The sequence below is a fragment of the Malania oleifera genome, chromosome 2 (genome assembly GCF_029873635.1).
Source record: "Malania oleifera isolate guangnan ecotype guangnan chromosome 2, ASM2987363v1, whole genome shotgun sequence".
NCBI lineage: Eukaryota > Viridiplantae > Streptophyta > Magnoliopsida > Santalales > Ximeniaceae > Malania > Malania oleifera.
The window spans coordinates 137,235,861-137,246,674 of record NC_080418.1 but is presented as its reverse complement, the minus strand read 5'-3'; the positions used below and the strand labels follow the sequence as shown (position 1 = coordinate 137,246,674).

At 36.0% G+C, this 10,814-nt stretch overlaps 1 protein-coding gene across 1 annotated transcript; it reads left to right on the top strand.

The window, feature by feature from the left end:
* The first annotated feature begins 8,221 nt into the window (after nt 1–8,221).
* On the top strand, nt 8,222–10,502 carry LOC131148712 (protein LATERAL ROOT PRIMORDIUM 1). The gene is made up of 2 exons (XM_058098602.1): nt 8,222–9,870; nt 9,967–10,502. Exons 1-2 carry the CDS (start codon nt 9,111–9,113, stop codon nt 10,302–10,304), a joined length of 1,098 nt encoding a protein of 365 aa, XP_057954585.1. The 5' UTR covers nt 8,222–9,110; the 3' UTR covers nt 10,305–10,502.
* Nucleotides 10,503–10,814: the final 312 nt, after the last annotated feature.

Genomic DNA, 10,814 nt, shown 5'->3' with positions numbered 1-10,814 from the left:
GTATTTATAGGCAATTAGACTTGTTTCCATGTTGCTAAAGTTTTCTTAGAGTGTTTTCCAAGTTTTTAGAAAGTTTGGTGCCCAAGTAAATAATATTTAAAAAATAAAATTTTTGAAATTTCTGCCCATTAATAGTGTTTAGATGACTGAAGTCTCGAGTTCAGTCATCTGAGGTGGTTCTGTCTCTAAAAAAAATTCAGCAAAAAATCTTCAGATGACTGAACTTAATCTTCAGTCATCTGAAGCTATTCTTCAGACATCTGAAGTTACACTTCGATCGTCTGAAGTGGCTCTGTCTGCTGTTCAGTCAGTTGAAGTTCCTCCCGTGAATAGTGTTTAGTTGGCTGGTAACTGTGACCCCACTTCAGTATTTTGCTTATAACCTTTTCTATATAACTCCAAATTAGGTGTTCTTGGTGTCAAAAGAAAGCTAAAAGAAAATCCTACAATTTTATTTTGAACATGTTTTAAAATAAGGAGTTTTAGATAGATAAAAATGCATATCAATGTGGACGTATAAAAACTGACAGCATTTGGAAAAACCTCCTTTTGGTGTTTTTCATTCCAAAAATAATTTTAACCTTTTTGAAATATATTTTGACCTTATGAAAATATTTTCCAAGTATTTTAAAAGGTATTTAGGTCCAAGAAGTTAACTTAAGAGCTTCATAATATTTCAAATAATATTTAAACATTAAAGTACTTACATAAAGACTTCTAAGACTTGACATTCTAAACACTCAAGTCTTCATGCTTGTTTTGACTCTTTCTTGGTTTTCAAGCTTTAATATTCTTTGGGCTTTCTCACTTTGCTTTTCTTTGGCTCTTTTGGCTTTAACATTCATTGGCTTTCAACAAATCATTCTTGTCCTCATATTCTTCAAGTTTTAATATATCATCTTTAAATCCATGCTTTGACTATTTTATGCTTCATTTGATGCTTGTGAGTACTTTAACCTTGCTTTCTCATATATGAACCCTAAGACAACATTACTCACACAAATACATTAAATTCCACTTGTTTGTTAGCATCAAAACAAAATAACAAGATTTTAAGCCTTGTAAGGCCAACAATCTCCCTTTTTTTGATGATGATAAATAATGAGCAAAAATTTGAGTAAGCCTTAAAAAGGCTTCCCCTTTCAATAAGCATCATTTAAAAAATATTTTCATGTATCATGCTCATATATCAAAATCACATTATTTGATATCAATATCAATCAGCATCAAGTACTTATCCTCCTTTTGATATATATATATATATCATGCTCATAAATTTTTAATATCATGCTCCATTTTTGCTGCCTAAAACTTCTCCCCCTTTTGACATCGATAAAAAAGAGTAAGACTTTAAATACTAAGGCTATGAGCAATCATAAAAAGTATAGTACTTTAAACTTCAGCATGCATAATAATTCATGATACCGATTATTTATTCCATGATTCCAATTTAATAATTAGGGAAGAACCATAATGCAAGCAATAAGTCATAATACTCCCCCTGAATTTAATACATTTAGATTTGATACCAATTATGCTTTTAAGTTTATTATCCATGTTTCATATATTGATTCATGTCCTCTATATTCTCATGAACATAATCATTGAATACCAATATCATGTTAACATCATTAATGTTTATCATTCTTAAATATTAATTTGTGATACCAATTGAGCCTTTCAAATTGTGATACCAAAAAAAAACTTTATAGATATCAAAGCTAATATCATATCATGCATAGTTCATGGATATAAAAAATATCATTCATAGCTTATGGATATCAATATAAAGAGCAGCACAAGATAAATTTATCAACTTGATTCATTATTAGCATGCACAGTCAAAAATTAATTTTATATCAAGATTCATGCTCATGCTCAATAATCTCATGCTCAAACTCTATTCTTCTTATATCAAGATTTAGCTTCATAATCATGCTCAAGTTTGCAATATAATGAGCCATAAATTATCAATATAAGTCAAGTCAAGTCAAGTCAAGTCAAGTCAAGTCAAGTCATACTCATACTCATGTAGCATATAGCATATCAGCACATCACATAAGCAGGGAACTTATCATATAGGCATGTAGGCTTTCATTCTCAAATATCTTCTTCTTAATCAAGGTAATAAGTTCAATTTGATATTTCTTAATATTTTCTTAATTTAAGCCTTGTAAAGAATAATCCTATGATTTTGAACCAACAATGTTATTTTCTTTATTTTTGTATGAAGTTATTATTTCACTTTTAGTACCCATACCTTCTTGAGTCCAGTTGATTTGTCAAGAGATGTTTCTTTTATCTTCCATACTCGTTTTGTTTTAACATCTTTCCTCTTAAATGGACATTCAAATTTTATATACCCCTTTTTCTTACATTGATAGCATATTGTGTTAGTGTAGGCATTAGAAGACGTGTTCGCATAGTCTTTGGATCCTTTTAAGAAATATCTCATGTACAGACTCTTTATCTTTTTATTTTCAACTCCATTAAAACCAATGTCTTCTTTGTTTAATGACATTCTTTGTGAGCCAATCATCTTATCAAGGTTTTCCTTTCCTTTTGTAAAGTTGTAAATAATTTTATCCATATCTTTGATTTGATTCTTGAGATCATTTAACTCTATGTCTTTCTTATTATCAACCTTCTTTAATGATTTCTCTAGCTCTAGAGATAATGTTCTTATTCTATCCTCTAATCCAGAAATATACATATCTTTCTCATATACCGTATAGGATAGGGATCGAAGGTCTTCTATCATTTGTTCATTCTTGCTTTATAGTTTCTTGATTTTCAAGTTGTTTTTTTTTTTTTTTTTCAGCAAGATTTTTGGATTCTATTTCTTTCATTGCTAATTCGTACTTATGTTCTAATTGCTTGAGTTTTGAATCTTTATCTCTTCAGTATTCTTTAAGAATTCTAACTCTTTGATTAAACTTTCATTCTTATTCTTCAATGAGGTGTTTTGTTTATTTGCTTTGATCAGCATCTTATGTACTTTGAATAAATTAATTTGAAGTTCATCATAAGATAGCATACCCTCATCACTTGATTCATCACTACAAGAATTATTTGAAGATTTAGTTGAGGAGCTTTCTTCGTTATCTCATGCCATAAAACACGTGTAAGCAACCTCTTAGTCGCTTGATTCATATTCCAAACTACTTGTACTATCCCAAGTAGTGACTTTCATGGCTTTTTTGTTTTTCTTCTTAGACTCTTTATTTAGTAGTGGACATTCTGGTTTTATATGTCCGATTTTATTGCAATTATAGTATGTAGGAGTTTTATTTTTAGATTTCTTGCGAACTTCTTCTTCTTCTTCATCTGATTTAGATTTGGATTTTCTTTTGAATTTATTTTCCTTCTTAGAATCTTTGCTAGCTTTTTAGATATGAAGGCTACTTCATCTTCATCCATTTCACTACTTGAGTTGTCTTTTAAGACTTTGAAGGCTATTGATTTTTGGGTTTTGGTTTTTCCATTTTTTTCATTCATTGTCATTTCATATGTAAGGAAAGAACCTACAAGCTCATCTAAGGAAGTAGTTTTCAGATTTCTTCCTTCCGTTATAGAAGTAGCTTTTGGTTCCCATTTAGGTGACAACCCTCTAAGAATTTTTCTTATCATCTCATAAGTAGTATAGGTTTTTCCTAGTGCATTTAAGGAATTGATTATGTGAGTGAACCTAGTAAACATATTAGTGATGGATTCATCTGGGTTCATCCTAAAGGCTTCATATTCACTCGTGAGCATATCGATCCTATTATCCCTAACATCTATAGTGCCTTCATATGTTACTTCTAGTTTGTCTCATATCTCCTTAGCTGATTTGCAAGCCATTACTCTATTAAATTCATTGGCATCTAAAGCACAATATAAGACATTCATGGCACTAGAGTTAACTTGCAACATCTTATAATCTAAGTCTATCATATCATTTTTCTCCTTAGGAACTTGTTTTCCATTGACTAGTTTAAAAGGAATTTTGTCACCTTCCATGACAACCTCCCAAACTTTCCAATTCATAGTTTGAAGATAGATTTACATTCTCTTTTTCCAGAAGATATAGTTCAAACCACAAAAGATTGGTGGTCTAGTTGAAGATTGTCCCTCTCCAAAGGGAGCTACACCTAAGTGAGTCATTTAGATCTTTTTATAGCTACTAGTTAAGATTTGCTATAACCCCTCTCTGATACCAATTGAAATTAGGAATAGCTTCCCAAGAGGGGGGTGAATTGGCTTTTAAAATTTTCTTTTTAAAGTCCTTAACTTCTTTTAATATTTAACCAATTCTGTAACTTGTTTATCTATTTTTTCAATCAAACAAGAACTTGGTTTCTTTTAAACAATCAACAAGACAACTAATAACACATTCAATCTTCAACCACACAAATAATTAAACTAATCAAGCCAATCAACCACAATGCTCAAACCAACAACCAATTTGATTGCCAAATATAAATTCACTTCAGCACTATTAGATTGATGGAAGCATTCAAGATTAGTATATCAAACTTTCAGCTTTTATGTTGTGTTCAGCCCTGTGGTAAATATGAGTTTGAACAAAGCCCTGTATATTTGAAATTTCTTTTTCAATATGATGTTCAATATAAAATCCAATTACTCTTTCCAAACTTCAGAATTCAAATAAACTCTTAAGTTAATTTATCTTTGGGATGTTTAGTCAAGTAACGTACTCCCGTATGGTTTCCGCAAAGAATGGTTCAACCAACGTACTCCCTTTCGGTTTTTGCAACCCAAATCAAAATCAAACTTTAAGGTTTACTTGATTTCAAAATATACGTAGTTTATATAATTTTCAAATTTAAACCATCCACGCAATTTAAATATGTACTGAAAATAAAGAATAGGGAAAGAGAGAGTGAGACGGAGATTTTTACGAGATTCGGCTTATACCCAGCTTACGTCCTTACCTTTGGCAAACAACCAAAGGATTCACTAAACCTGTTTTGTTGACGGGTGGAACAAAACCTTTACAAGCGATACCCCACCCTCAAACACTCCTTCACTAGGCTAGAGCCCGCCTCTCCAAACGATGTCCCCTCGTTCGGTCACTCCTTTAGGCTAAAGCCCACCTCTCTAAGCAATAGCCCCTTGCTTAGCCAATAATCCAAACAATCCTTGGAATGTCAAAGAACTACAAGAAACAAGATATAATATGCGTATAAATATACTCTCACAAAGAGCAAGTTAGTACAAGTTTAGCACTATATACTTCAATGTAAAATATCAATATGAAATAGAATGAAGCTTAAGTGTAGAATTCACCAATATCCTTCTTAGATAAGGATTAGCAGTTGGAATTCAGAGAAGGAAGGATTAGAACTTCAGAATATCTCAGTAAAAGAGATTTGCAATGAGTGAACAAGAGATCTTTGGAAGAACAAGAGTGTTTTCAGCTTCTAAAACAGATTTTTCAATTCATTGTTGAATTTTGATTTGAAAACCATGTATTTATAAGCAATTAGACTTGTTTCCATATTTCTAAAGTTTCCTTTGAGTGTTTCTTAAGTTTTTAGAAAGTTTGGAGCCTAAACAAATAATATTTAAAAAATAAAATTTTTAAAATTTCTGCCCATTAACAGTGTTCAGATGACTGAAGTCTCGAGTTCAGTCATTTGAGGTGGTTCTGCCTCTAAAAAAAATTCAGCAAAAAATCTTCAGATGACTGAACTTAATCTTCGGTCATTTGAAGTTATTCTTCAGACATTTGAAGTTACACTTCGGTCGTCTGAAGTGGCTTTGTCTGTTGTTCAGTCAGCTGAAGTTCCTCCCGTGAATAGTGTTCAGTTGGCTGACAATTGTGACACCGTTTCAGTATTTTACTCATAACATTTTATGTATAACTCCAAATTATGTGTTCTTGGTTTCAAAAGAAAGCTAAGAGAAAATCCTACAACTTTCATGTTGAACACTTTTTAAAATAATAAGTTTTAGATAGATAAAAATTCACTTCAATGTGGATGTATAAAAACTGACAGCATTTGGAAAAACCTCATTTTGGTGCATTTCATTCTAAAAATAATTTTAACCTTTTTGAAATATATTTTGACCTTATGAAAATATTTTTCAAGTATTTTAAAAGGTATTTAGGTCCGAGAAGTTAACTTAAGAGTTTTATAATATTTCAAACGATATTTAAACATTAAAGTACTTACATAAAGACTTCTAAGACTTGACATTCTAAACACTCAAGTCTTCATGCTTGCTTTGACTCTTTCTTGGTTTTCAAACTTTAATATTCTTATGGCTTTCTCACTTTACTTTTCTTTGGCTCTTTCGACTTTAACATTCCTTGGCTTTCAACAAATCATTCTTGTCCTCATATTCTTCAAGTTTTAATATATCATCTTTAAATACATGCTTTGACTATTTTACGCTTCATTTGATCCTTGTGAGCACTTTGACCTTACTTTCTCATATATGAGCCCTGAGACAACATTACTCACACAAATACGTTAAATTTCACTTGTTTGTTAGCATCAAAATAAGATAACAAGATTTTAAACCTTATAAGGCCAACAACAAGAACTTGCAATTCTCAGTATTTGAAAAGTATATATACGTAGAAGGTGAAATGCCCATCTCTTAATTGGGAATGGAAGAGTATTCACTAGAACATTAAAAGTATATGGTAGGGTTACATCATGCAAATTGGTGGGGGTGGCTTTAATATACGGGATGAACCATGAATTCCCCTCATTGAGTGAGAGATGCCATGCTTTGAGCAAAAACTATACAATATTGTTTTAAAATTCTATGCTTATGTTGATGTGTTGGGAGTTGGAAGAATAAGAATTTGTTTGTAAATAGAGCTTGGGATGTCACGATTGTCATTAAAAAATAAAAAAAGGATGTAACTATTCGCTCATTCTATGCATTTTATATACTAATGATGAGTAGAAGGAGCTTGGGAAAGACTAGATTCAACTCTACAAAAAACATTTTGAAGTTTCTATGACCAATATTGTTGTTTGATGCAATGTTGCATGGCCCTATTTAGGACCAGATCTTGGTGAGGGAATTATCCTTGTGTCTAGCCTCAGGGGTCGCCAGGGGAGTAGACGTTCAACATATATACTAGGTGGAGACCTGAGGTATTTGAGAAAGACCCACATAAGCTCTAAGAAGAGAATGATAGGAGGTCTTTCTTTTGTCAAGTTTAGCTATGGTGCAGACATCACTAGCTGACTAGGAATACTCTTTATTAGCTGCTATTATAGAGATGTTTCTTTTGCATAGAATGAATAAATTTAAGAAGTCTAATGATAGATGCTTAAGTGGGAACTACGTTGACAGTTTTTTGCTTAATGGGTTTACACCTTATGTTGCAAGGTGTGTAATACAACAATCACCGATTATTGCAGCGCCTTGTTTTATGCAAAGAAAATATCGCCCTCGCCCTTGGCTAGCTTATGGGCGGATCAAGAATTTGCAAACTTCTACTAGCTTAATGAAGTTTTGTCTTATTCAAAGACAAAGTTACCATTAATCATCCTATAAAAATATAAACGTTGCTTTTAAAAAAATTTTCTATTGAGACTTTTTGTCATATATTACAAAGAGGCATGTTTTCTCTTTAAAGACGTGTGAAATTTCATTTGATGTATACAACTAAATTCCAACGAGTGGCAAATTTTTCTTCGTTCATGATTTTATTGATAAATTTTTTTATTCCTAAAATGCATGCGAATGGAATATACATGTAGTTTACTTTGTCGGGTATCATAAAAATAAAATAGAGCCATACTAATTAATTAAAAGAGAAGTGAAAAAAGAAAATGAAAATCTAAAGAATAAACCTTTACCACGTATGTCAATGTATCCAAACGTTCTTGCAATAATATTTCCGAAACCCAAACGTAGGAGATAGGTGACACCACCTTCAATGGTCCATGCCCATAGAAAATTCTCAATCCAAAAAAATATATGTGCGTATTTTGTAGTTAAAGATAAATATTAAATATTAAAAATATTAAATATGTGCGTGGGATGGGAGAAGTTCACGCGCCAATTGAGGAGAATAAAGTGAGGCGGGGCCCACGGGTTGTGAAGTTGCAAAAGGGGAGGTACATGCACGCTCCGGGGGGGGAGTGGGAGAGTGAGAGGGAGTTTTTGGAGAAAGGAGGGAGATTGGAGTAGCCATGAGATTACAAGGGCTACAGAACACAAGTCTTTTATACTCACCATCCAACCATAGCCCTCCCGTCGCCCTCATTCCTCCCCCTCATAGACTATGTGCTTGGAGGGTGAGTGACTGATTATTAGAGAGGGAGAGGGAAGGAATAGAAACCCACCTTGGCTTCACTTTCTAGGAGACCAGCGAAGGAAAGAATAGAGAAAGAGGAGAGAGAGAGAGAAGGAAGGAACAGGAGGAGATCATGAAGAGAGAGAAAGTTGGGCAGCAATAACAACAGCAGAAGATACAGAAGAAGCATATCTCTCTCTCTCTCTGTCTCTGGGTCGTTATTGCATTTTCCTTTCTGCTGCTGCTGCTGCTGCTGCACTCGCTCTGCCCTCTTTCTCTCTCTCTCTCCCTTCTACTCACATAAATAAGAACTTTTTCATCAGAAAAGCCAAGTGACAGTCTTAGTAGAAGTAGCTACAGAAGAAGCAGAAGCCAGAAGCAGAAGCAAAGCAGCAGTCCTTCCTCTGATCTCTCTCCTCATCTAGAGAAAGGGAGAGAGAGAATTTCAGAGACCCCACATAGATTGATAGATACTTGAAATTTTTTCAAGATCAGATATATATATATATATATATCTCTACACATATATATATATATATATATATATATACTCATCTCTTTTTTGCTAGCTTGTATTTATAGTTACTTCCATCCATCATCCATCTGTTGCATATGTATAATAAATAAAACAGAGAGAAAGAGGGAGAGAGAGAGACAGAGAAAGCAAGCGAGATTGGATTAGTCCTCAGAAATAGCAGTTGTGGCTACTACGAGGAGGCTGCCTTCCGATTCTGGCGCTTTTGCAGACTGGGTGGCTTCCTCCTCCTCCGCCGGCCGCGCCGCAGAAGACCTCTCCCTCGGCTTCAATGCCGCCCCCGCCGCCGGACCCTCCACCGGAATGTGGTCGTCCTCCTCCGCCGCACGCGGCCACCTCAATTACGCCGGCCTCTCCCCGGAGATGAGCGTCGTCGGCCTCCGCGACCTCTTCGTCGTCGCCCCCGCCTCCTCCTTTCACCACTCCACACAACCCCATGATCCCTTAATTTCCGATCCCCACTCCGTCACCGCCTCCAACGCCGCTACCGCCCTCGGCGTCGGCGTCGGCGTTATCCCCCTCCTCACCGCCGCCCCCTGCCTCCCTCCCACCGCCGTCGACGACGGCGAAAACAACCATAACAATAACCACAGAAGTACCACCGGTACCGGAATTCAGCTGTGGCAGAACCAGCAGGCTCATTCAAATTATTTCAAGAAACCCATGATGAATATCTTCGACAACAACAATTCCGTGAATTTGCTTCACGGCGGCGGAGGCGGTGGTGGTGCGGGATCGGCTCCGATGGCGGGGGTGGCGACGTGTCAGGACTGCGGGAACCAGGCAAAGAAGGACTGCAGTCACCGCCGGTGCAGGACGTGCTGCAAGAGCCGGGGCTTCGAGTGCTCCACGCACGTGAAGAGCACGTGGGTCCCCGCCGCTCGCCGCCGTGAACGTCAGCTCATGGCTGCTGCCACTGGCTGTGCTGCCGGGTCTTCTGGGTCCACTTCCGGCGCCAAGAAACCCAGACTCATCACTTCGCAAACCACAACCACCTCTCATACTTCCACTTCTAACACTACTCCCCAAGGAAGCTTCGACACTAGTTCTAGTCAACACCAAGGTTAATCTCAATTTCAATTCTTATTTAGTATGTCTAGTGTATTGCGTATGTGTTTTGAGTGAAAATTAAGATTGCTTAATGAATTATTATGTGCAGATCCGAGCTTTAAAGAGTCGTTGCCGGGGCAAGTGCGTGCGCCGGCGGTTTTCAAGTGTGTGAGGGTGACGGCGGTGGAGGACGGGGAGGACGAGTACGCGTACCAGGCGGTGGTTAAGATCGGCGGCCATGTGTTCAAGGGATTCTTATATGACCAAGGGTCTGAAACAAGAGAAGGGTACCCTAACATTTCAGAGCTGCATTTGGGCGGTGGTGCTGGTGGCGGCGGAAGGAACGGGATGCCTTCATCGTCCCCGATGCTTGACCCGAACGACGTCTATGCCCCCACCGCCGGGGGATTGCTAGGCGGTTCAGCCTATGGTAACCAAATAAGCTGAAACATATATCGCTTTCTCCTTTCGGGTTCAAGAGGTTGCATGGAATGACCAACAGAAAACGGTGATGTTAATTAATTAATTGTCGTAGTTCAAATGTCTAATTAATTCCTCTTATATCTTTGCAAGGTAATCGATCGGTAGATTGTTCTTGTAGACTTGTACCTTATTAACACGTCTTCTTGTTGGTTTTGGCTTCTCTATCGATCGGTTATTTGGTCTCCTTCATGCTGCTCTTCTTAATATTATGCCTTTCTAGCTCATTTCTAGCTAGAGGGAGGATTATCGCTTGCCAAAGAAGCCATATTTTTTCACTGGTAGAATAAATTAGCAATTAATTCTGCTTACATATCCGGCATTGTCGTGCTTGTGTTCTCAAGAATTTGTCATGATGGAAACTATTGCAATTTTGGGTCGTTCATTTACTTAATTATAATCATCATGTTTCTCCTGATTTTCATTTTTTTTATAATCAGAGCTTGTTTTGTTGAAGGTGAAATCTACAGTTATTAT